A 27551-nucleotide genomic window follows, 5' to 3' on the forward strand; every position below is an offset into this window, starting at 1 on the left:
CCTGAACAATGGGATTGTTCAACTGGAAATGGTCACCATGGACAGCACCCAGAAGGTGATCATGGATGAGGCCATCCCATTTAAAGTCTATCATGGTCAGGTTGTGGGATGTCAAGGGGATGATTGGACTAACAGAAATGCAGCTTTAATTGTCTTTATTTCTCTTCCAAATACAGGGTCTCCAAGGTGTTCCTGGACCAAAGGTAAGACACATCAGGACTGTTATTCTACTTCTTATCCAAGAGATCATAGTGGTGAAAGAAAAGAAAAGGACAGGAATTAGAGACTTGGCTGACCAGCAGTCTCCTTTCATTCTCAATGCATCTAAGAAATTAAAACTGAATGCAGCAGATAGGCAGAAATGATCTTAGCAGAGAGGAAATCCTGGGTTCCATCAGCATCTGTTGCTGCTGATTTATATCTCTAAACTTTTACCCACTTATCTCCCTACCCATGCCTTTCACTTTAATTGACATATATTAAGTACCTACTCTATGCAGGGTACCAGAGGATATAGGAGGAAAACACAAATCCAAACCAAACCTTTCACCCAGAGAACTTACACTCTACGGGGGGGGGGGGGGGGGGGGTCACAGCCAGCTGTGATACCGGGGAAGATTAAAAAGTCCAGAGAAAGGATCTAGGCAAAGATCCTTCTAGATCTTTGGGATCTAGGAAACTTAACAGAGATGACTTTCACCTGGGGAACTCAAGGAAGGCTTAATGACACAGGTCAAACCTGAGTTAGGTCTTAAAAAAAGGAAAAGACGTGAATAAATATAGTTGAAGTGAGTCCATACCAGATGTGGGAGATGGTGTTAGGAAAGGCACCAACCCAAGAGAAGACTTTGTATGGGCTTGTGAAAGTTTTTTATCCTCCCTAGTCCTCTGTTTCCTCAACTAGATAATGAGACAGTTTCATTAGATGATTTCTGGGGTTCCTTCTAGCTCTCCAGACTTATATCCCTACCTTCCTATTAAAAGTTCTATCCTTCCATCACACTAAAGTGTCAATGATTGCAGTTTTGTAGCTATCCACCAGTTTTGGCAATTCCAATTTAATAGTGTCACCCCTTCAGAGCTAATTCCACTTCTATAAGAATTACAGCTATAGCAGAGGTCAAAGGATATTGTAACTGTGTCTTGTTCCAAATCTTTTACGGTTAATGTGCACACATACACACAGACATATAGATATTCACACATACCTGAATCTAGGGAAACTCAAAACTTCAAGGAAATATGAAATAGTTTTACCAAAAGATGGAGGACTCCTGTGTCCAAGAGATAATAATAATTTCAAGTTTCTGAAAATAGAATTTCAAGTCTCATTTGCATTATCTTTTTATCCTACCTCTTAGCACAATCTCTGGAATATCGAAGAGATTTGATAAATGCTTCTGTTTTAATTAACTAATCAACAGTGAGAATGATTGTTTTGGAGCATCCAAGCCTTGTCATTGTTCCCCAGATCTTACCATATGTTAGTTCCCTTCTCTGTCCACACTAAAAAATCATCCCATTCTGTTTCTGTGGCCTCCCATGCTCTGGAAATTCAAATAGCCATTCTGCTACCCATCTAATGATAGATGAGACCACAAAATACTTCCAGGGACACAGAGGTTGTGGCAAAACTAGAGATCAGGTACCCTGCCTACCAGCCCACAATTCCAAGATATGGTGTCTAAGAGAGCAACAGGTCATGATTCCCCCCTAAATGAGTCTTTCTTTCAGGGGGAAGCTGGACTCGATGGAATGAAAGGAGAGAAGGGTGTCCAGGGAGAAAAAGGAGACCGAGGTCCATTGGGATTGCCTGTAAGTGTTTGGGAATTAGGAAGAGCATTATGAGTGATGTTTAATCCTCAATAGCATGTTACCAGGCTGGGCTGTCCTGTGGGAGATGGAAACTCGGGAGGAAAATATGACTAATAACCTGAGCTTGCATTCCTACTGTGGAAAATGGTCACTATACATTATATACAGTACTTTCATTACAATGGGAAGTGCAAATATTTTAGAGAAGAGAAAATTGAGGTTCAGAGTTTCACCAAGGGCTACCTAGTTTGTGCCAGAGTAGGAATTCAAACCCAAATCTCCTTACTTCAACTCCAATGGAATGGATTCCTTCTACTCAATAAATACTGCCAATTCAGAAGCTCTAAGTAATCCAGAATGCAAGCATTGAACCCAGTCTCCCAGATCTGAAGAGCCTAAAAGTATATTAACCCTGTGACAACAGAGTGACCTGAAAGGATACCTTGTCTCCTAGTCATATGGTAAATTTTTAATATAAATATTTTATTTGTTTTCCAGTTATATACAATAGTAGCTCCTACCAATCAATGTTTACAAGGTTTTGAAGTTTATAATTTCCCCCCTCCCTTACTACCCTCTCCCAACAGAAGGCAATCTGATAGTCTTTACATTTGTTTCATTGGTAATTTTTGATCATTCTTAAAACCCAGGAAAATGAGGAATCTCAGAGGTTATATAGTCCAATTCAGACCTGAACAGAAATTTACTTTTCACTTTACCCAATATACCAAAGGTAGGATTAGAACCAGGTCCTCCTGCCTCAGGATTCCTATTCTTCTATTCTGTTTGTCTGCTGTGTGCCCCTTCCTGGCTTAGTATATATGCTTTCATATATGGTTTAATCTCTAAATGAGTGATTATCTAGTTCCCACTTGAAGACCTCCAATAATGGGGAACTGACAACCTACTGAGTCAGCCATGACGTGTTGCAAGAGCTCAGAATGGTAGCAACATGGTTACTATGAACGTGAAGCTAAGGTTCCATATTTGAAGTAGCCCTTATTTAGTGTAAATGGATCTTGGGACTGTGGTCCTTAAAAGAAAACATAGGGACCTCTGGGAAGCAGGGGCACTTCCCTACCTTTTCCCACTTCTACGTCAATCAGCAACACAAAACTTTTAAGTGTTTGATCCATCCATCCCATGCTACTCAGGATGTCCGGATGCTCTTCAATGCATTCTTAGCATGAAGACCCACAAAGCTGAGGGTTGGCGAGTAGATGGAAGCCCTAACACTTAGAAAATACCAACATCTGGCAAGTATGGAAAGACTGGAATTGGTTTAGCCCTTGTACCCTCGCTGTCCTGCCTGGCGGCCTAGGAGCCAACCTGCATTGATTGTTTCAACTCTGCCACTCCCAACTAGTATGATATTAAGCATGTCATTTCTGCTCTCTGACTTCACTTTTGCCCTTCCCACGATCTTTTCCAGTACTCAAGGGAAACCCTGTCACATACTTCCCAATGCATTGGTCTTAATCTTACAATTCAGCCCTGATGAGTCAGGGCTGATATTTGGATTATTTTTCTTCTTTTAAAAGTTAGAGAGGTGCTTCCAGAGTACATCTAGGTCACTTATGCCGTTTGAGAGCAGCTGAAAGCGGGGAGGGTTTGGTCTAGATCCCAACTTCTAACCTGGTACTCGGCCATGACCTTCCCAGACTGATTCCCTTCCAACCTCTCATCCTTGATTGTAGTCATTTTTCTGTCCCACATGTCAACCCCACTGCAGTTCCCTGTCTAAGAACCTAGTCAGAAACACTACTACGTGATTTTAAAAGGTCAGGAATTCTCTAGGTTTTTCTACAGGTGGATAAATTTCATTTGTAATTGTAACTAAACTATAACAGCAAATGGCAGAATGACTATCCTGCTAATACATCCAGTATATAATTATTCTAATAGACTGCACAAAGCTAACAACTCCACTGTTGTTATGTACCAAATGATTAATCTGGCCAGTTATGATGGAAATCACCACAATAATAAATCACATTTAAAGTTTACAAAGCAGCACTGCGAGTGAGAGAAAGCATTGTTACCTCTGTGTTGTGGCTGAGGAAGGTTAAGTTTCTCCTTCCCATCAATAAGTGAATGGATGCCTCAGAGCTAGAATTTGAAGCCAGGTCCCTGCTTACTCCAAACCCACCAGATTTCTCTGCTATAACTTACTATCTTTCTGCCCTTTGAAAAGTTCCATGTTAGAAGACAACAATATATTTCCTAGGGCAATCAGGTGAATAAAAGCTGGAAAATCCCACCATTTCTTGAGATGCTCTCCAAGTACCCAGTTATTTCATGTCATATAAGTGGAACATCTAGATATTTTATTGACTTTTCTTTTTTATTTTTTTTAATGAGGCAAGGGAGATGAAGTGACATGCCCAGGGTCCACAGCTAGTGTCTGAAGGCAGATTTGAACTCAGGTTTTCCTAACTTCCAGAGCTGGTGCTCTATCTACTGCACTGCCTAGCTGCCCCCTTTCATTGACTTTTTGTGTTCAGTTTTTACATGGTACCATGTAGACAGATACCATTTTCCCAAGGAGGTCACATTGAGTTTTTCATTGTTTTCTCCAAGGAGATGGCCATTCAGGACTGTCTCAGGACTACTTTATCTTCAGATAGACCAGCAAGTCAGTTCCTCATAGAAGGTTTCTTATTAAGCCATAAGGATAAAAATAAGAGAGGATAATGCCTTCTTAAGTCCTATATACACCTTCCCACTGCTAGATCTGGCCAGTCATTCCTCTCTGAGATCTGCCCTTGAGAAACACCTTACCTTTCAAATCTGGAGATAAATAAATCACAGGGTCAGAGATTTAGAGCTGGGGGAGACTTTTGAGATCGTCTTGTCCAACTTCCTCAATTTAAGGAAACTGAGTCTCTGTGTCTCTTTCTAGCTTTGTCTCACTCTCACTCTCACTTTCTCTCTCTCATCTTTATCTTTCTATCTCTCTTGTCTCTCTCTCTCTCTCTCTCTCTCTCTCTCTCTCTCTCTCTCTCTCTCTCTCTCTCTCTCTCTCTCGTCTCCATTCTTTTACATTACCAATCACCTTTATGAGTTTACTATTGCCCAAAGTTATGATCACCTGACCATGCTTCTCAGGACTAGGTCTCAGACTCTAAAGAACATACTTTCTCAAGATCAAAGAAAACTTTCCAATTAGGGAAGACTTTTCATGTTCATAACCTTCAAGGACCTAACCTTCCCCATTTGACAAGTGAGGAAACTGAGGGTGTGAATGAGTTGTTCAAACAACATTGTCCAGAGACAGGACATCCAAAACACTCCTAGGAGGCTGGGTAACAATTTCCAAAGCCAAACCCCAAAGTCATTGCCTTCCCCCATTCCCAAAGAAGCATTTTTACCACTTTTTATTCATTATTCCCCATTACCCCATCATTATTCATTGACCAAAAGGAAGGACTGTTGATTCTCATGACTGGTGGTGGATATTCTTTCTTGGCCCTAAGGCCAAGCTAGAGCTTGCTCTCCTTCCATTTTCAGCTGGCCAGAAGCATGCCTCACAAGTAGCAATTATGACTTGACTCCCCAGCTCTGCCCTTGAAGAGATCATAAATTTAGAACCAGAAAGACCCTCTGGCTTCACAGAGGAAGAAAGGGAGGCCCAGAGAACTTGTGATTTGTCCAAGGTCCCATAGCTATTTAGTGACACAAAGAGGATTCAAACCTTCTGATTCCACCATCCAACTTTCTCTCTATTCTACCATACTATTGGGTTGCACGAAACTCATGGGGGATTTAAAGCCTGGAGGGAAAGGGGTAGAGATCTGGAAGGAGGGAAAGGGTGAAAAAGAGGGGAGGTGGGAAGGACCCAGATGGCCACTTTGGCCTCCTTTCGCGCAGAGAGCCCCGCCTGGTCAGCCCACACTGCATCCAGTGTCTCCATGTTGTTGTTGGTCTCCATGTTGATATCATCCCCTGTCCTCGAGAGCTTATTTCCCCGTTTTGTTTGATGACGAGCGTTATGTTTGTCTAAAGTCATTGCTTCACTCACTTCTTCCCTCCCCATGTCCTTTTTTCTCCTTCCCCCCTCCCCACCCCAACACCCTCCCGTTCCTCCCTGCCTTCTTTTTGTGAAACCCTTCCCTTCTGTCCAGGGTGCTTCAGGTTTGGACGGCAGGCCTGGGCCACCGGTGAGTCTTGTTTCTCCATTATCTCACCTCCCTCCTCCCCTGCCCCAAGCCTGTGATTTGTCTTGTCTGTCCCACTGTAGCCTCGTTTATATTGTTGAGTCGCTACGTTTTCCCACTGCCATCATCTAGGAAGCGGTTGAGTTTAATTTGAAAGCATTATTACATTTCTTCGGGGTCAAATGGTTCATGTAACTATTGAATGTGAGAGAAGCAAGTTCAGAACATAGAACAGAAAGTGTTGAGAAGGGAGGGTTCTTAGAACACAGAAGATAAAATGTCAGAACTGGAAGGGTCTTGGAAGGTATGTTAGAATGTAGAAAGTCAGACCTGATAGACCACAGAATTTTAGAACTAAAGGGATATTTAGAAAATGGAATGTCAGAACTAGGAGGAACCTTTGTAATAGAGAACATAGAATGTTATAGCTGGGTAAGCTCTTAGAAATACAATATTACAAGATAAACATACTTTAAAACTATCTTTTAGCCTCCTGATTTTTCAGAACAGAAAGACAAGACCCAGAGAAGTTTTTATTTCCTAAGACTTTTTTCCCCTAATACCATACTGTGATGGGGCTGCTTCTAGAGCCCAGGTCTCCCTAGGCTCCAGTATCCTGAATTGGGATTCATGAACCATTCTTCCTCAAATTATGGCTGACTCCAGCCTAAATATCCCCATCAACTATCCTCAGTTCAGGATGATCAGATATATATATATATTTAGCAAATAGGTATAGTTGACTTTGAAGCAGATTTTGAAGGTTCTTGCCTTTTCACAATACCTCCCCACCCCCACTGACTGAAAGTTATCAAGGACATCTTTATTTCCCCATTATACTATTTACTCGCCTCATGCTATGCACTCATCTCATTCTTGCCCATGATAGTCTTGTTAACAGTCATTAACAGTTACCAGCCAGTCACAGGAGGTGAGGAGGGCTTGGGATGCATTGTTTCCCTACTTTCTTCACTTTAAAATGCCTCCTGGCTTAACCTTGATGACCCTTCACCAGTAGAACACACATTAGTCTATGGAATGGTGACTCATAGCCAAAGAACAATTTGAGTTTCCTTAATCATTATGAAGTTAAAAAAAAATCTCCACAGAATGTCAAAGCTGGAAAGGTCCTTTAGAAGGAAGATTCGAATTTCCAAGATAAAAAGGAATCCGAGAACATGGAATGTCAAAGAAGGAAGAATTCTTAGAACAGAGAAGTAAATAGAACATAGGATGTGTGAGTTGGAAGAGGCCTAGCATTCAGTTCATTTTGCAGAGAAAATCCAAGGTCACACCACAAAATAGCACTTAACCTATCTCAAGGTCTATCCCACCCTTGTTCTCTCCCCTCCCTCAAGACAATTATATTGAATTGTATTTAAATACAAAAGTGCTCTTCCTGTCCACTCTTACCATCACAGGCCCTTGGAATTGAATTTCCATTTGTAGTAAGTGGTGCCCTCTCTCTATCATCCTTGGAACCAACCAAAAGGCTAGTGGGTTGAGAATGTGATTAGTATCAAAGGGGCCTCTGACCTGAGCTATTGATCCCAGTTCCAAATGGAACTCAGGTCTAGGAACTCATTCTTACTAGATTTTTAACTGAGATTGTTAATTGATTGAACAACTTGGAAACCAAGCCACAGGCACTCATACTCACAGGCAGGAGACTCTTCTAAGACAGATCTGCAAACATTGAGTCCAAATTGGCTTTGGTCTGGGGAATAGAGACTTGCTGAACTCTCACCTCTATCTAGTAGAAGACTCAGTTAGAAAGATGGATCTTTGATGAGGCTTTAGTAAATCTCCAGGTAAGACTACCTCCGAACTCAGCCACCCCAATTCTACAGTTTCTGAACCCAAATTTTTATCAGATCCCCTTCTCAGCTCAATTGATGAAGATAACAACCCCCATCTCCATAGAACTCTCCCCATGACACCTTTGGGAATTAGATAATGTGAGTCTTATCTTCAGTTGATAAGTAAGGAAACCAAATTTCAGGAGGTGACATGCCCAGGATCACCTAGACTGTGAATTACAGTGAAGCAGATTCAAAGCCAGGCCTTCTGCCTCTAGGGCATCCACCATACTCATTACCTTATCATGCTTGCTGTTCTGGGCCTTGAGAAGAGGCAGTGAGAAGAGCTATTTAACTCCCCTTGAGGATGAAAGGTCAATAATGAGTATGGCAGCCTGAGAAGCAGGAGTCACACAGTCAGCCCTTCCTGTGTACCGAGCCCTGGACTAAACACAGGCGAGACAAAGGAAGGTGAAAATAGGATCCTGTTGCCAAGGAGCTCATGAAGGAGGCAGCATTATATAAACTGATCCATACAAGACACACACACACACACACACACACGCACATGTGCCTACGCACACTGTCCCAAAACATTAATATTTAATAGCATAAAAAGCAAACTAAGACTTTTAGGACATTCTGTGTGCATACATATATGTATATGGACACTTACATGTATGGTGTGTGAACATGTCTAGAGAGAGCTACGAGTAGCTAAAAGACAATTTATCAGTCACTCAAGTGTTTATTAGGACCTACTATATACAGGGTACTATGCTTTTTTCTGTACTCGAGGTATAGTTCCAAAGAATGAAATAATCCCCACTCATATGGAGACTCCATTCCAGTAGAGAAGTCAAGGACATCTCAAATTGTCAGCAAGATGACTAGAGAGCGACAGATCCAAACTGAGTCCCAAGTGGCCCCACTGGGTGGCATGGGAGGAAGAGCCCTAGGGGAGGGCACCAGGAGAGGCTTTCTGTAGAAGACGCTTCACGACCCACATCTTAAAGGGAGCAGACTCAGGGAGGTGGAGATCAGCATGGGTGATAGCCAACACCAAGACAGGAGATGGGATATTGTGAGAAAGGAAAAGGGTCACCCAGTAGGCAGATCAGCCTCAGGATCTTGGGCCCAAACCCATCATCCTACCTACTCCATCACCCTAAAGGAATGGCTTAGAAACCTTCCCAAGGCAGTTCCTGGATGTCCCCAAGCAAAAGGGATCCAAAGGATGAAGGACTATGGTTGGGGATTAGCCCAGTGAGCCAGGGTTCTCAGGGAAGTAGAGTAAATGGAACCCTCTTCTGCCTGCTTCTCTCTGTGTGTGCATCTTGCCTTTGTTCCTATGGCATGGTGACCTGCCCACTCGCCTGCATGATACTCAGCCTCCCAGCCCAGGACCCCTCCTCTTCTTTGGAGGCTCTGTTGACTTTCCCCCTAAATGCTTTCAGAAAATGAGCCATTTTCCCCCTCCTGTTTTCAGCTTGGTTGGCTTGGCTGTGAGGCAAAAGGGCTCAATTCTGCAGAACTGGGAGATTAAAACCAGCAACCCGGTCCCCCACCCCGTGCCCCAGTAGGGCTGGGACTGCAGCTGCATCACCATGCCTGACCTTGACCTGGCCAAGCCTGAAAACTGTTGGCACCTAAACAAAGCCTTGGCTCCCTAGATTTTCTTCCACACATTGTGGTTTTGCCTACAGGAGTCAGTTGTGCCTTCATGAGTTTTGCCCAGATCACCAGGGCCATGACCACCCCCTTTTTTTTCAAAACCCACAGGGTACTCCAGGACCAGTTGGGGTTCCCGGCCCAGCAGGACCAAAAGGGGAAAGGGTGAGTGTGCCTGCTCAGCCAAGTACAAATGTGGGCAGTGGGATGGATGGAGAGAGTCAGGATTTAAAGCTGGAAGGGGCCTCCGAATCAGTAGCAGGCATTGTGCTAGGGCAATCTAGTGCAATCTTTCATTCTATAGAAGGCGACCTAGATCACACAACCATCAACAACAGTAATAATATTATCTCCTAAAGTGCTTTGAGATTTACAAAGTTCACCAGAACCTTGCCCAACAGGTTATTATGATGTTCATTTTACATGAGAAAAAGTGACTTTTAGCAACAGGATATGAAATGAGGTCCAAATTCCATATTTAGTATTCTGAGCACTGCCAAGACAAGTTCTGGGTGTTGCTCCTCAGCTTAGGTCTATGGGTGCAGTTTGCCTTTGACTCTCAAGAAGCCTTCATCTGTCTTGGCTCTGGTCACCACTTTAACCCAAGGAGAGCAACAATCACACTCCCCCTTTCCCCAAGGTTGAAACCAGGGAACAGTTGGATGAAAATAAGCATCAAGAACAGCCCTGAAAGGGGAAAGAAATAATCTGAAGGCAACATGCAGCTTTAAAGGATTGGGGAAGCTAGGATGGGAGAGGTCATCAAACAGTTTCACGAGGATACCTTGCCAATGATGGAGTTGGGACTATGGATTCATTAGTCAAGGGTCTCCGGGTCCTGCCTGGTAAAATCCCTTCCTCTCCCTAAGCAAGGGGCTCCTCCTCTATTCCTCATCAATGCCCTAGGGTGGTCACCTCAATCTGCCAGACTCAAGGACCAGATGATGATGACAGTGATGATAATGATGTTGATGATATGATAAGAATATTCCCTATCTCCACGCTGATTGACATTTACAAAGCACATTTTTCATAACAATCCTCTGAATTTCAGATTTTATTGGCCCTTGTCTGGAAGTCTTATATTTGGTACAGATTGACTGTGTGACCCTGGGCAGGTCACCTAACCCCAATGCTCCAAACCAGCAATATCAAACTCAGATAAAAATAGGTGCCACTAAACCAGATACAAAGATCCATCCTTGCAAATCACAGATTGACTTTGAAAATCACCTATTAACATTATGTTTTACAGAATTTTTACTTGTTTTTCTCGGTATTTCTCAATTACATATTAATCAGGATGGGGCCAGACTCAGGCAGCCCAACCTTGCCTCTAGCTCCCACCGTATCATTGCTTTTTTGCATCTCCTCAGCTTACTATTGGATTTAAAGCCAAGATCTGGATTCCAATCCTGCCTCAGACACTTACTAGAGTGAGACTCTTGCCAAGCTCATCAATGTCTCAGCCTCTTTTCTTCATCTGTCAGATAAGATGAAGACAAGCAATTACCCCAGCAAGGTTCTTATGGGAAGCCAAGGACAGAAAGTGGCTACAAACCTTTTCTTTCACCTTCTCTGCCCATCCCTGCTCTTGGACCCTGGTGATGCCTCAGGCTAGTGAAGAGGGAAGACTAGGTGTACCTCAAGAGAGACTACAGAAGGCCTTCTGGTTGCCTACCTTCCCTCTCTGGGCTGGAGGCTTTGGTGGGCACCACAGAAACTTGACCCTAAGCACTTTGGGGCATTGGGATAACAAAGAGAAAAGACTCACCTGTTCAAGGGCTGAAAACTGAGCTTAGGGAGATCAGATTACCCTAAGCACAAGGCACAAGCCTAGCTAACCAAACTACACAATATTAAGGTAGCTTCCTTATCTGTAAAATTGGGTATTCATATTATACTAACTCAAAGGTGCAGGTCTATTGGGCAAGCCCAATGTAATGGACCATAAGTAGATGAGCTACTGTCATTTTACTATTATGTTGTTAGAGGTTAAATGATAATGCCCCAGTCACTCACATTTATATAGTCTTTTAAGATTTACAAAATACTTTACATATGTGATCTCGTTTGATCCTCATACCATCCCTCTGAGATAGGTCCTATTATCATTATAGATGAGGAAACTGAGGCATAGAAAGATTAACTGGCCTAGGGACATACAGCTATTATCTCAGATGGGATTCAAAGGCAGGTCATCCCAATTCTATCTACCGAAACAGGCTATATCCAGTGAGTTATGAGCAAGGTGATGAGGGAGGAGCCAGGTATCTGAGCCAATCAGCAAAAAAAGGCCTTCATGGAAGAATTTTGGCTCTTTTGGTGATTAGCTATGTGATTTGGGGCAAATCTCTTCTTCTTGATTCCTTTTCCTCCATAAAATGATGGAGGAGGGTGAGATGGATAATTTTGAAGGTCCCCTCCAATTCCAAATCTTGTGGTCCAGGCTAGACAAGCTGAACATTGAAGGACTCATGATGGATCTGAATGGACAGAGAGACTGACCAAGAGGGCCGTCATCATCAGATGGTTTTCTCTGTGCATTGGAGAACAGGAATCACCTAACTGGGCAGGATAACATGTGGCTTTGTTTTCTGTTTCTTTCAGGGTAGCAAAGGAGACCCTGGGATCACAGGACCAATGGGAGCAGCTGGGCTTCCTGTAAGTTGGGCAGCTTTTCCTCACCCTCACATTGTTCTCAGTGACTGAGGATGCTCTTGATCATCCTGGGTGTTATCTTTCAGAAATCACAAGTGAAGACATTAAACTTGGGGGGGAAGGGCAGAGTGGAACTTGGAGGGGAAACTCTAAGAGTAAAGGAAGGACCCTAGTTGCCAACCTGATGAGATCATTGGAATTGGCCAACATAGTCTGTCCAATCCGGTCATTCCATGACTGGGAATAGCAAAAAAATATATGGCCTTATTTCAGCACTCACATTACCCCTATTCATTGGACCATAGAATTCAGGTCTAGAAAGGATCTCAGAGAGCAGCTAATCTAAGTGCCTCCTAATGAGGAAATCTAGTCCCAGAAATGTTAAGTGAGTTTCCCAAAGACACACAGCTACCAAATCATAGAGTTAAAATTCAGGTCCTCTGTCTTTAACTCCATTGCTCTCTTCTCAGTCCCCCTTAGCTAAGATCATGCTGCCCATAAATTAGTCCTAAACTCCGACTACTGGGACTCCTGACTCAATTCAACAAGATGGTCCTGCTTCTCATTGCCATATTCCTTCTATCCCTCCTCCATCAAAACTTGAAGAAATTATACCAGGTTGAGAATCAGAGACTATTCAAAGTTAAAAAAGAAAGTTGTCAGTCACTAAGCCCAAACCTTTTCATTTTGCAAAGAGAAACTAAGACTCAGAGAGGGGTAAAGCCTAATATCATCCATTAGAAGGTGGAAGGAGAGAGGTAAAGTTATATCTCCTGACCCTAATACTTATAACGTGATCATTCACAAAAAAAGCATCACCAGCTCAATATGTTCCATTGACATCATTTAAAAGACCATTAGAACCACCAATGTCTTAACTCACCTTTGTAGAGGCAAACTTCAATAAACCTTTGAGCTCAGTATTGCTAGTACCAGATAAGGATAAGGAAACAGATAAGGAAAGATAAGCAAGGAAGATAGATAAGGAAACAGAGGCCCAGAAAGGTTAAGGTGGCTTGATATTGCCTCGGGTAATATAGTATCAGAGTCAGGATTTGAACCCAGGTCTTTCCTCATTGTAGAGGCCTTTCACTATGCTTCTTAGTCTTAACTGAAAGAATTCAAGTACTCAATCCCAAGATTTTAGTCATTATTTTAATAAGTCCATGGAGAAAAGTAAGTAAGTCATAGAGCCTGGAGGATCTGAGTTTAAAGCTAGCCTTAGACACTTACTGGCTATATGACCCTGGGCAAGTCACTTAACCCTGTTTGCCTCAGTTTCCTGATCTGCAAAATGAGCTAGACAAAGAAATGGCAAACCACTCCTGTGCCATTGCCAAGAAAACCCCAGATAGACACATGAAGAGTCAGACACGACTGAAACAACTGAACAACAGCAAAATGGAGGGAAGCAGAAATATTTTTGGACAGAAATGGCGGAGCTCCTTAGATTACCCCACATGACTAGCCACCTTAGGGATATCACCTACCCATTGAAAAGAGACAATTTAGCAAGATTCAGTCTTGGGATTCTTTGTTGTGGTTGCTCACCCTTCATTTCTGAAGAGAACCAAAATACACCATTTCCAGTCTAGTGGGCCAAGTTATTCAAGTCAATTTTGTGGTGCTGCAGAATAACCCTACGCTTGAGCTTGTCATTGTCACTAGCCTGGTCCAAGGGTGGCACTAGAGCCTTTGAGATTGATTGGGAAAAAAATCAACATTTGAAAAGAAGGAGGCAGACAGAATGGCAACATGGGGCCCTTCCCTGCCGGAATCTTTGGCCTGCTTGCCTTTCAGTGTTCCAAAGACAGGCCCTCGGGGCCAGTTATTCATTCATTTAAATGGACTTACAATGACATGATGAGAGGCCACCTGGACAGAACCCATTTCCCCACCATGGAGCCAGGAAACAAGGGTAGCATTCACAGCTCTGCCCATAACTCATCCTATATTTTATAGGTCAATTTATTTGGGGTCTCTTCCCTTTGGTTTCCAGTCTGTAAAATGGGGATAATTAAATTTGTTCCCTGTGCCTCCCTCCCCCCGCCCAACCCACCCAGAGTTGGAGTTTAGTGAAGAGCTTTCAGAAGCTTGGAAGGGAAGGGGCCCAAGGATCATCTAGGGGGTTTTCTTGTTAATATGACTTTGTCTCTGATTTATTCTAGGGTTTGCATGGACCACCCGGTGACAAAGGAAACCGGGTGAGTCAGGAGCTGAATTCCTTGTGTTTGGTTACTAATGTCTTCAGGATGTGGTAGAATGATCAATTTGAAATGACCTGCCCAAGGAGGAAGTTCAAGTTTCCTTGATAAATCACCCTAAATTAGAGGGCTTTCCATTGAGATGCTTAACATTGTAATACATACTTTAGGTTGGACTCCCAGAGGAGCCAAAAGGATGTGCTCTTAATGCAATATAGGAAGATCTAAGCTGTTTGGCACCCATTTATAGTCACATTAACTTTCCATGAACAATAATCTTGGGTCCCTATCTTTCTGGCCATGTTACCCTAAATAATTAAGTTTCAGTATTTCAAGAATCTGTGATTTCCTTATCACTATGAGTGTTCTCTCTACCCTCCACACCTTAGGAAATGAGTTGTTGCCCCCAAAATCCATTTCTTAATAGCCTCCTAGTAAAGAACCTTCCAATGCTGGGTTTTGAATAAAAGATGTGTTGTGTGGCTGTTTTAAAAAGCTTTAGAAGACTTGCCATGGGGCAGCTAGGTGGCACAATGGATAAAGCAATGGCCCTGGAGTCAGGAGGACCTGAGTTCAAATCCAACCTCTGACACTTAATAATTGTCCAGCTGTGTGACCTTGGGCAAGTCACTCTTAAATCCCATTGCCTTAAATTAATTAATTATTTTTTTGAAAAAAAGACTTGCCAGAGTTCATGCCCTACTAGCCAAGCTTAGGGGCCAGTAGAGGACAAGGGGAAAGGTAGTGACCCCAGAATCAGAGAAAATGAATTTGAATCCCACCTCTGACTTTCAGGGACCTTGTGTGAACTTGAGTAAATCTCAATTTCCTCATTTGTAAAATGAAGAGGTTGAATTAGATTCCTTCCACTGTCACTTCCAACCCCAATTCCATGATCCTCAATATTATGTCTCAATGTATTAATACACTGGACTGAGATTTTCCAAAATTCATTAAAAAGCATCAAATTAAATCTGAAATCACTAGCAAGCATGGGAAAGAATTCCAGGTCAAAGTCTGAAAGTCTAAGAGCTTTAAGCAGTCAACCCTTTGTGAAATTACAGCTGTAATACCTCTTAGATAAGAGAAACTAGATAGCAAGATCCTGACCCAGGCGTCCAGTTGAGGGCCTGTCTAACTCCAGGGCCTGTCTGAAATTTTCAGCAAAACAAAATCAAGGTACTTTACTTAGTTAGCCATCACATATAAAAACCAGTAGGTTAGTATGGTTTAATTACTTGTCCACCTACATTTTTGCATAACCAGGGTCATACTAACAGGCATGGATCAATAATTAAAATTTTTTTAAATGCCATCAACCCACACTCATATGGATTTCTCATCATGATGTTCACTACTGAAAACCTAGATGCCCTGGTTAAAATAATGAGACTGAGCTTAGTCTATGGAGTGCTGACCTTTCTACCTTTTCCTTATCCCAGATGACAAAGTCCTGACAGGACAAATGCTCTTCCTGAGAAAGCACAGCCTCTCCCCACTCTTACTGTTCCTTCTGTCTAATAGTGTTTTCATTGGCCCTTGTCTACTCTATATTTCCTAGAAGCCTGACCCTCTGCCAAGGCATGACCCTTCAGCATCCACACATAAAGCATTTCTCCAGTGAGAGACAAACATATATTCATATATACACACCCATGGATGGATGGATAGATGAATGGATAGAGAAATAGATGATAGATGGTAGAGATAGATAAATGACAGATAGCTGATAGATAAATGGATAGAGGGAAAGATAGATAATAGATTAGATTGGGGGGGGATGTGCTAAGTCACCAGCCTTATTTTCTCCTCCAGAGCTAACCAGTGGCCAGATATGAGTCAGGACAACTGTAGTTGGGTCTGAATGCCAGGCAATCAAGGTTAAGTGATTTGCCCAAGGTCATACAGGTAGCAAGTGTCCAGTGTCTGAGGCTGGATTCAAACTCTCATCCTCCTGACTCCAAGGCTAGTACTCTATCCATTGAGCCACCTAGCTGCTCCTAGATGATAGATAAATAGATAGATAGATAGATAGATAGATAGATAGATAGATAGATAGATATAGATAATGGATAGATACATAATAGATAAGGATGGATGGATGGATGGATGGATGGATGGATGGATGGATGGATGGATGGATGGAAAGATGGATAGCTTTATCAAGTGACTTGGCCAGGGTCACACAGGTAGTTATTCATTAGAGTCAGGATCTGAAACACAATTTTCCTGGCTCCAATTCCAACATTCTACCTACTGCACCATGATGCCTGTCTTCAGCTTCTCTCCCACTCCCATGATGTAATTGTCAGAAACAGAAACAGTATTTCAGGCAAGATAGGAAATTAGAATTTCATATGGGCAAAGTCACAAAGACTTTATGGTTTCAAACAAATGTGATCATTCCACCTACAGTTTGGCTTACTAACATCCCCTTCCTATCTTTTTTCTTTTAAGTTTGAGTTTCACCTAATTGTTCTTGCATTACTAAATTATTCAACTAAATTCCTTTGACTCTTTCTATTGGTTTGAGGTCAAAGCGAACCACAGAGGCCATGTAAAGATGGCAAGACTCAGGTCACATTGGGCAGAGATCCAGGAGTAGAGCCATTACTCCATATTGTCAAAGATGGTACTGATGGTACTGACAATTCAATAGAGGTGAAATTCATGAAATTACTCTTAATGAACAAGAAAATGATGGCCCATGGAGGGATGCCTTCTCTTTATTGTCTTATAACGTGATAGTAATTCTAAATCACTGAAAAGTATCCTTTGTAGTCCCTCATTTGGCCATCAAGATCTTAATTTTCTCTTCTGGCCTGGATAAATCATGGGATAGATCCAGGGCAGGGAGATTCTGATTTCATGTGATTTGATGAAAGTCCAGTTTAAGAAATTATGTTCCTTTCCTCTCTAATTAGTTCAATTAAATTCAACAAGTATCTTTAAGTGTCTACTATGTGCCAGGCCCTGATGTTACTAAAGCAGAAATTATAAATGCCCCACCTTCAAATAGCTGCCATTCTACAAAAAATAAATTTAAAAGACAGTTTTGGGTCCTCTTCCAGTAAAGTGAATCAAAACTGTCATCCTAAGACTCAATGCCAAGAATATTAACATTTTCCAAAGAGGACAGACACCAGACAAACCCAATAATGACACATTCCTAAAGTGAAGTTGTTTAAACATCACCTGTCTTCTCTACTCAGAAGGTGACCCATGTGCAAGTTTTAGTTTAGGAAATGTCTGAGAAAGGACATCTTCTGCCTAAAAATGGTGATGGTGACCTCACTGGTATAGTCATGATGCAGCCTTTGAATCGCCCAATGGAAAAAGTCTGATGGTCATCCATCCAAGCTGAGCTGACTACTTTCTGTGAAACATGTGTTGTGTGTTCTTTTCTTGCTTCTACAGGTCCCTCTTATCCCCTTACCTCTGTCCCTGCTGCCTTTCTTTTTTCTTTTTTTTTTCTTTTTGGCCTGGATCTTCCTTCCTCTTCCTTCCACATTCCTGGAGACTTTTTTTCCTATAGACAATTTCTCCTAGTCATATGCCTTTCCCATCCATTCTTCCCCCAATTTTGAGTTTATTTTATCTAAATTCTTTTGTTTTCCACTTTTTTAGACATCTCTGTTGTTTGATTTTATTTGTACCTCTTAACCGCTGCCAAATGCTGAATAAAATCCTCTCTTTGACCAATCCTCTTTCATCTCATTTTATGTAACTCTGAGGGTTGGGGAGGAGGTGAGTTGGGAAATGTTCTACTTTCTGTAAATGGTCTTTAAAATACCCCCAGTTGTAGGATGATTTCCTCTATCTGTGGAAGTTGAGACCTTCTAGCTCCTTTATGAAAAGGGGTGACATTTAGTCACCCCCTTACCTTAACTGCTTACAATTGGTTTGTTCTATTTGTTAACAATGATCAATTTTCTACCCTCAGTCTAGGTGCCCCCCCTTCACCCCCACCCATGATACATGGTTAGAAAATGCAGCCTTATTTGCCATAGTAACTTAAATCAAACTTCATTAGGAAATGACCAGCTGCCAGGAAAAGTAAGAGGTAGTTGAGGTAAATTGCCATCAGGTGAAAGCATCATAGGATCCAGACACCCTAGAAAGAAGTTATCTATGGCCCCTTAAAATGTTCTGCTAAGACACAGCAAAGAAAAGTTCAAGAGCTACCTTGGACAACCTCTCCCATCCATCTCCAACTCAGTGCTATATCACCTTCTTTGATTCCTTTATGGACAAAACCCACCATCCCCCCCACCCCACACACACACCTATTTGTTTATAGATGCCCAGATTTAATATCTACGTCCCTACAGAAAACCATATTAATTTAGAAGTGTCTACTTTTGAAAAAATTTTCTGCTTTTCTATTTTATTTTATATTATTCTTGTCTCTAACTTTAATACAATGGATGATCCTAAAACTTTGATGTTATTTTTTTTCTTGGCCTAAACCATTATTTACAGGGGGAGAGGGGGAAGAAAGGCTCTAGGGGGCCTAAAGGGGATAAGGGAGACCAAGGAGCGCCTGGATTAGATGCCCCCTGTCCATTGGTATGTTGTAATTTAATTGTTGAATTGTGGTTTCTTGTTTGTTTGTTTGTTTGTTTTTTCCTTAAGGTTCACAAATTGGGAAGAAAGAAGGAAAACTCAGATTAAAATGTGAAATGATTAATTACAGCCCTGGTGCCAAAGTTCCTCTGTTATACTAAGGGCTAGAAGAATTCTGGATGCTGTTAGTTTGGGCCCAAAGCCACAACAGAACAAAATTATGGTTAAAATCCCTTTCTTTTCAGCAGCTTCATAAATAAAGTGCTAGAGGGGAGAAGGCCAGGAAGAAAGGGATTGGCCAAGAGGAGGCCTGTACTTTCAGCTGGGACTGACTTTGGGAGCCAGAGTAACAGCTGCCAACGATGGAGTTGCCCTTCTTTGTTTCTTTATCACTTACAATCAGCTACCAACAATGTGGGTCCTCACTCGGTCTTCACAGGACACTAGGGTTAAGCTCCCCAGGTGGATGATCTGTCTCCAACTTAGCTAGGATAAAAGCCAGCCAAGGGGGTCTCCTCATTCAGCTTGATTCTTCTGCCTATGGCCAGGAAAGTCTCAGTACCAAAGAGTTGGCAATAGAGACCGAGATTCTTCAAGAAGAAAAGTCTTTTAGGAGCCTCCCCCCAATCAATAAGTTAATCAGTCCACTTTGTTGATTGATTTATTGACCTTAAAAGCTTTCTCTATCCAGCATCAAGATACCCTCCAATCCAATTCAATGAGCATTTCCTAAGTGTCCATGGGACTATATGTAGGACTCTAGGCATATAAAGATTATAAAACCATGAAGTTCTGCCTTCAAGGAACTTATAATCTAACTCTAATTATAGTCTTTTATTAAAACACTGTTAATACATTGGACCAGGTTTATAGAAATGAAAATGGAGAAAGAAATCAAGACCCAGAGCTAAAATACGGAATTCAGCTATAGTTAAGTTGGAGAGGAGATTTGTCCCCCAAATTTTGGCTCCTGGTGTGGCATCTCTAGTGTCTTATGTCCTGGCCAAGGGAGGACTGGGCCTCTTCTTCACTGGAGTTGGCCATCTCTGACCCAAATAATCATCGTGGTTGATTTTGTGAACAGGGACATCGAGGTTTTAAAGGAGAGAAGGGGGAGCCGGGGTTACCAGGGCTGGACGGACTGGATGCCCCGTGCCCATTGGTATGGCATTACCTTCCCTTTCCTGCTTGGTTTCTATTGGCTTTCATTGACCTTCCTCCTGCATGCCTCCTCCCTCCATCCATCATTGCCTGCTTCCTAACAACCCCAGACATGGGGGGGGGGGGGTCTTATTGCTTGGATCTGCTTCTCTAATGGATATTCAGACTTTCCTTGAATTTCTTTGACTTTCTCTCCTGGACCATGTGACCTGATATTGCGAGTTAACATCTGGACATGTTCCCCTACCCAACACTTTACTTGAAGAGTAATAAATGTAGACCTTGACTCTAAGTTGATTAACTTCCAGACATTGCAACAAGGCTAAGAAATTTGCCGTGCTGGGCAATGGTGTAGAGCTAGGAGGGCCCTCAAAGACCATCTTTTCCAACCTCTCATCTTATGCATGAGGATACTGAGCCTCAGAGAGGTGAAATGATTTAAAATTATAGACTTCTAGATCCAGAGTAGGAAGAGACGTCAAGTACCATCTAATCCAATACCTTCATTTTATAGGTGAGGAAACTGAGGCCCAGAGGAGTTGAACAACTTACGCAAAATCACACAAGTAGTAAGCATCAGAAGAAGCATTTGAACTCATGTCCTCTGACTCAAAAGCCAATGCTCTTTTCCACATGTACTGCTACCTCAGTTGTAATAACTGAGATTATTTCTTTACTCTCACTTGGGATCATCCTAATAATAACTCACATTTTCATAGCACTTTCAAGCTTACAAAATGTTTCCCATATAACTACCCTGAGAAGGAAGGCAGATATTATTTGCTCCTTTTTGGAAGAAGCTAGGACTCAGGTAAAATGATTTCCTGAGTCACACAGCTAGACTGGGGAGCTGAGTCTCTTGGATCCAAGTCCAATTCGCATTCTTGCCCCCTCTCCTGTTTCTGAGCCCTCACCTGGGTCCCCATCAGAATTCTGTAGCCCCAGTCTCTCCTTGAGAGAGCATAGAGCCCCATGCCTTCTTCTAGATTGTACCTGAGACAACTGTACCAATCACCCTGGCCTCTACTTAAGAGATGCCACACTCAGTGCTTATCCCACTACCTGGTGCAAACTCATTCTTCAAAATCTAGGAGCAGGAAAAACAACGAGAAATGTTCTAGTATGAAATAACGTATTAGGCATCCTTTTCTTTGTCGGAAATCAAGAGCATCCCATAACACCTTCCTTTCCTCCCCCTTGTTCCATATTGACTTTCTTTTGAAGAATCTTGTTCACTGTTGAATACTCTAGATCATTGTACCAGAAGAAAAAACAAAAGTTTAGAGAATAGGAAAGAGAAATAGGAAAGAGAAGAGAAAAAAAATAAAGGAGACTTTAGGATAAAAGAGTATATTGAATTCTCCCCACTCTGCCAAGTTGCTTCTCTAGACACTAGGTGGTAGAGTAGATAAGAGCACCATTTCCTCACCCCCGTCCCCTCCACTCACATACACAGACATACTATGAGAGTTCAGAAATCTTTAAGGCTAGGGTGCTGTGTGAGCATGAGCCCACTAAAACAATCAGCTTCTTCTCAAATCCCTCATTCCACTAAACCCTGAGCATGCAGCATGCCAACTAATGTTTCTCCATAGGGAATTCTTCCATCTCTCCCACAAGCCCCCATCAATAACCAGCAAGGGTCCTTTCTTCCGCCAAACTCACCTGTCACAAACTCTTCCTATGACTGTCCAGGTCATCTTTGGATCTGCAAGTCATAACTCCTCAACCCTCTGCTCCCATCCACACACCTAACATTTCATTTCGTCCTATCCTGAGCTCCACATCACATCATTCCTCCCATCACTGGTGTGCCAATGGGGATGCCACTCTGACCAGTGGTGGCTCCTTTTCCTGTTGAAGAGTCCGTGTTCATGTTGTTTCTTAAACCCTGTACATCAAAGGGTAGTAAGGTTTACTCGATGAAACAACTACGCCCGATCTTCGCCTTCCTCCTCCCTCAAAATCAAGTCAAATTGAGAAAATCTTATCACAAAGAGATGTTTTCCCCAATAACATCCTGTAGAAATGGTCCCTTTCCCCTTTGCTACTTCTAGTGCTTTCATATTTGTTGTTCTTGTGGATTTTTAAAATTATAATTATCTGAAGCATGCTACCCTCTTGACAGAGAGGGGATGAATTTAAGATTCAAAATGAGACTTTTTTGGATATGGCTAGTGTGGAAATTTGTTCTGCTTGAATATGCTTTTGTTATGAGGATTTTGTTTTATTGGCAGATGGGAAGGTGGGAGGGTGAGAAAACAGATGTTTGTTTGTTGAAAATAGTCATTTTAAAAACAATAGGAAAGGGAAGAGAAAGAAAAATTGATTTTTGTTAGATGAAAATACTTTAATTTAAAATCATAATTATCATCATTATTAGGATAGTGAGATACCTAATCCTGGAACTTCCCACCATTGTAAAATCTCTTTATGAAAGTCCACCACTAACTCAATGAAGAGCATTGAACATAAAGTTTCCCTAATTCTATTTGGATAAAATTGATCAGAACCAATGACTCCCACTCAATTGAACCTTTATCCCAGGAGAAACCTGAGGCCAGCTAGCATATCCTTTGTAGAATTTGACCAGAACCAAGGATGGACCAAAGGTCAAGGACTATAGAGTAACTTAAAGTCATTTCTTTAAAATCATCCTTCACCTGGGATGTGCAATTCCCCTCATCCTCACAGAGGTCCTAAGCTCTTACTATATGCAGGAGCCCAAATTACTAGGAGCTCCACCTTTAAACCAGCAGTGGAGAAAAAAATAAAGAAAAGTATTTAGTCACGTCATAATGAGTCTCAAATATAGACCACAAGTTCCCAAGGTTATTAAATTTTTCCCGCTTCCTGAGAGTCTGAGCCCTACTTTTGTCCTTCTCCATTACAGGGGGAAGATGGTTTGCCAGTCCAGGGCTGCTGGAATAAGGTAGGGTTTCCTGATGGTCTGTAGTGCATTTATTAGTGGCATGGATACACTGGGAGATATCTTTCCCACAAGAACACACATACATGCACACACATACATGCACACACACACACTCACACACACACACACACACACACAGACTCACATCTCTCCCATTCTATAGCTATATAAGCAAACTCAGATCAGTAAAAGATACTCCCAACATTCATTGTTGCCACTCCTTTAGCATTTTTTTGGCTTAAGTATTCAGGATGCAGTCTTCTTCATTCCTAATGCTATCTCCTGTTTTTATATTACTTTTGTTTCCAGATAAATATGTTCTTCTTAAACCCCCCCTTCCCTTTTCCACTACCCAGCAAGACATTTCAAGATATATTTTAGATGCCTCTTACTTTGGCATTCAGGGATTTCCAATTCATGGGGTTCCCACACCAGTTCATTTTATTCAGTTTAGATTCATGCTGCACTATTTCTCCAAGGAGTTCTAAGAGATACTTATAAATTGGTTAGACCATTCTACCTCTTCTTGGCAGTTGCTACTCAAATTATAATATACTTTAGCCTGTGACAAGTGGATTTTAAGTGGAATTACAGTCAAGAGAGAAGTGAATTCAAATCTTGACTCTGAAACTATATGAGCCTCAGCACATAGAATCAACCTCAGTTTCTAAGGCTGTAAAATAGAGATAATTCTTACCAAAAAAAATCCCTATGTGGGTTGTTGCAAGAGATATGGAAGTCACTCTGCTTATGGAGTGTTCATTGACCCATGGATAGAAATCAACTAGTTGATCTTAAAGCTTAGTTAGTTCTATGGGATCACAGAAGTGAAAAGTGAAAGAGCCCTTTGAGACCATTGGGTTGACTCTCATTTTCACACAAGAGGAAACAGGTCTAGAATGGCGAACTTCTTTATCCCAGACCACACAGTGAGAAAGCAGAAGTGAAATTCGAAGTCAGGTCTTCTGCCTCCGAAGCCATAATTATGAGATCAGCAGGCTCTGCTCCAGCCTGCTCCCTTTGACTCAGAAGCATTTCTTGGGGGGGGGGGATATTCTAGGGCAGAATACTTGTTCACAGTTCCTAGGGCAGCCATTTGCCATCTCTTCACCCCCACACAACAGTCCACTCAATGACATCCCAGGCATTCTTTTCCCCACATTCTCCAGTGAATTGACGACTTTTAATGTAGCCCATTATGATAAAAATTTAAAAGAACCTTTGACAGTCAAACTAGACTCCCATAATGGCCAAGTTAAAGAATAAGAAGGAATCTTAGTACCTGAGGATTTCAGAAACTCATCTTGGTCACCATCATTCCGAGGTCAGGTGGGAATAAGTCTATTTCCGGACAGATTGAACAGATCTTAGGATGCCAAGCCTCAGGACATAGAACTGGGGTTTAAGCCACAGCTGTTAAACTCTCCCTACCAGGAGAAGTCAATGATCCAACAAACATTCATTAAGCCCCAACTGTGTGCAAATGAGCTGCTAGATGTTAGAAGAGATATAAAATGTACTTAAGACTTGACCCCTGCTCTCATCTAATACAAGATTATGAAACAAACAAATATTCATTAATTAAACAAAAAATTATTAAATAACTACCATGTAGGAGATGCTGTGTTAGGTGCTGGGGATACAAAGATATGTTCTAGATTTTGATCTCCAAGAGCTTACCTCCTTGTTAAAGGAAAGGGCAATAATAACTAACTTAGACCTGAATTCAAGTCTGCCATATCCTGGCTTTGTGTACACCCCTGAGTGTTCTGGGCACCGTTTTTGACTTTCTACTTCCAGCTTAGTACAGTGGCTGGAACATAGTAAGAATTTAATAATTGCTTATCAACTAACTGACTCACTAGGCAGTTCTCTAATACAAAAGACAAAGAAAATTCTAGCCTTTCTTGGTAGAGCAAGTTCTCTCCCCCAGGAGTTCATGCTATCACTGAGTCACAGGTCTGGTCTGTGTCCCAATCCCTATAGCAAATAACTAAGACACAATCATCTATAGTAAATATTTAAGAGAGATGCAATAATTACTAAGGAGCTCCTCAGACTAAGACCTAGGTGGTTCCCTGCAAAAAGCAATATTTGAACCAAATTTTAAAAGAAGAGGGAGTCTAGGGAGGTTGTGCCTGGGGCTATTACCTGCAATATCTTTGACTTCATTGTACCCACTAAAAGATGGATGAGTTGGGCAAGCATCCACATTGCCATTTCATAGAGGTTCGTAGAGGTTGCCTCTTGATGACTGGAGAATGGGGTTAAATAGCTTGGTTGGGAATCTCATTAGGGTGTGTGTGTGGGGGGGGTAAATTCATTTCCAGCGATCAGAAGATTTGGGGGAGATGAGATCTGTTCTCTTCAAACACCTGTTCTAAGTCTTAGCAAGAGAGTCACAATAATAGTCAAAGGATATTGAGGATCTTATGCTAGGGAAGCCTACAAGAAATCAGTCCTAAGCCTAAACCTTATTCTGTCAGAAAATGGGATCCCAAACTTACCCATATTTGAAATAAGCCAAGGACTGACATTGAAACTAACCTGCATCTATGTTTTTCTCTTGCAGTGATGATCCTAACCTTGGATTGACCTGTGTGTGTGTGTTTGTACATAGAATATTTATTTTTATACAGTTTTCTCTTTTTGGAAATACCAGACGTTATGATGCATCTTTTACAGACTATCCCCCACAAAAAGCATCCCGCATTTTTTGTACAGAAATTATCGAACATTCCATCCCCCTTCCCGTCTCCAATTTTTTGGTATAATTCTTTGTCCATGATGCACGTTTTGTTTGTGAGCACAGCTTCAATGTTTGCATGATATTTGTGCACCCTTGTTAATTAATTGTTGGAGTTTTAATAAATTATTGCATTACCGTGCCAAAGGGAGCTGTCCAGCACCAAAGTGCTGGCTAGTTCATGAGTGAGTCCAGAGAAATAATATGAAGGTTAATGGTATTTGCCAAGTTAGGCATGCCTGAGAATATTTTAAACGTGTGGATTTTTTATTATTAAAAATGGAACATGATAACTTCTGATCCTTTTTGGTCATTAAATATACCAAGGGACCTGTTTAGAAATATATATATATTTTTAAATAGCATATCCAAATATCTGTAATCTGCAGTGCTATTGCTTTTGTCAACAAATCAAAATCAACAACCATGTATTAAACATCCCTTGTGTTCAGAGAATTATGTAGGCCACTGTGAAAGACAGAAGATTTAGATATAATATTGTTCAAGTCTTAACGGAGTTTATAGTCTAATTGAAGAATATAACAAGAAATTATAGCACACCAATAAGCATGATAAGTATGCTAGAAAGTATAGGAAATCTGAAGAGGAAACATCATTACTAACTGGGCATCCGAGAAAGCACCCAAAGAAGGTGTCATTTGCATAAGGCTTTAAAAGAAAGGTAAGAGTCATCAGATAAAAAGAGAGAGTTTCTGACATTCGAGGTAGAGAGAAAAAAATTCAAATGCATGGTTCAAATACATAGTTCAGATGGAAATATGCTACTGAGGTATTTTCTAAGGGACCTATTCTAATGAATAGATAAGCATAATCTATGAGCAAAGTGTCAATCAATTGTTAAGCGGGCCAGCCAACTTATGCTCTGAAATTCTCATGGGTATGATATGTGTGTGTTTGTGTGTGTGTGTGTGTGTGTGTGTGTGTGTGCATTTGTGCTTATTAAACCCAAACCTCTAGAGGTCCAGTGGTTGCTACTATTAAAATGATGGATAAAAATGTGGTCAGGAAATATAAGCTTATAGAATGTCAGAGCTGGAAGGATTTTCTCAGTCCTCATCCTTTTTGACTTCCCTGTAGCTTCTGACACTGGCTCATCCACTTCTCCTGGATGCTCCCTCCTCTCTAGGTTTGCCTAGCATTACTCCCTCCTGGCTCTTCTCCTAGCTATCCAAATATTCTTGCTCAGGTTCCTTTGCTGGATCTTCTTCCAGGTCATGCCCATTAACTCGGGTGCCTGCCTACCCAACACTCTCTCCTTGGTTTTCTTCTCTTCTCTCCATATTGCCTTTCTTGGTGATCTTATCAGTTCCTATTGAGTCCAATTGTCAGTTCCATGCAGATGATTCCCAGATCTCTGCATCCAATTCTAACCTCTCAGTTGAGTTCCAGTCTTTCATTGCCTCCTGGGCATCCAAAATAGCATATATAAAACAAAACTAATTATTTTTCTTTCCCAAACTCTCCCTTATTTTGAATTTCCCTATTATTTTTGTATGCACCACCATGCTCCTAGACTTACAACCTTGGTATTATTCTCAACTCCGCACTTGCAGACAGCCCCATGTAATTCCACCTTCACAATATGTCATGTGTAAATCCTCTTCTCTCAGTTCCCATTGCTGCTGCTCTGGTGCAGGTCCTTATCACCTCATCCCTGAACCCAAAAGGCTTCTGCTTGGTCTCTGCCTCAAGTCTCTTCTCATCTTCCACTCAGCTGCTAAAGTGAGCTTCCCAAAGTACAAATCTGACCATATTGTTTCCCCCCTCATATTCTTTAACCTCTAATGGCTCTCTATTCTCTCCAGAATCAAATGGAAA

General features: G+C 41.6%; 1 protein-coding gene across 11 annotated transcripts in view; it reads left to right on the forward strand.

Annotated features, from left to right (window-relative positions):
• COL13A1 (collagen type XIII alpha 1 chain) overlaps positions 1 to 25992 on the forward strand; it is a 115989-nt gene extending 89997 nt beyond the window's left edge. For 7 of the 11 annotated variants that reach the window (XM_074232442.1, XM_074232439.1, XM_074232438.1 and 4 more), the window contains 9 exons: positions 177 to 203; positions 1735 to 1815; positions 5940 to 5975; positions 9554 to 9607; positions 12053 to 12106; positions 14272 to 14307; positions 18790 to 18876; positions 22928 to 22966; positions 25539 to 25992. In XM_074232442.1, coding sequence (XP_074088543.1) covers positions 177 to 203; positions 1735 to 1815; positions 5940 to 5975; positions 9554 to 9607; positions 12053 to 12106; positions 14272 to 14307; positions 18790 to 18876; positions 22928 to 22966; positions 25539 to 25541 — 417 coding nt within the window. In that variant the 3' untranslated portion in view covers positions 25542 to 25992. Of the gene's footprint in view, positions 1 to 176; positions 204 to 1734; positions 1816 to 5939; positions 5976 to 9553; positions 9608 to 12052; positions 12107 to 14271; positions 14385 to 18789; positions 18877 to 22927; positions 22967 to 25538 lie in introns of those variants that run through there. The other 4 variants (XM_074232434.1, XM_074232441.1, XM_074232437.1 and 1 more) reach the window with 3 other exon arrangements.
• Positions 25993 to 27551: the final 1559 nt, after the last annotated feature.

Source organism: Macrotis lagotis, chromosome 4 (genome assembly GCF_037893015.1).
Source record: "Macrotis lagotis isolate mMagLag1 chromosome 4, bilby.v1.9.chrom.fasta, whole genome shotgun sequence".
Taxonomy (NCBI): domain Eukaryota; kingdom Metazoa; phylum Chordata; class Mammalia; order Peramelemorphia; family Peramelidae; genus Macrotis; species Macrotis lagotis.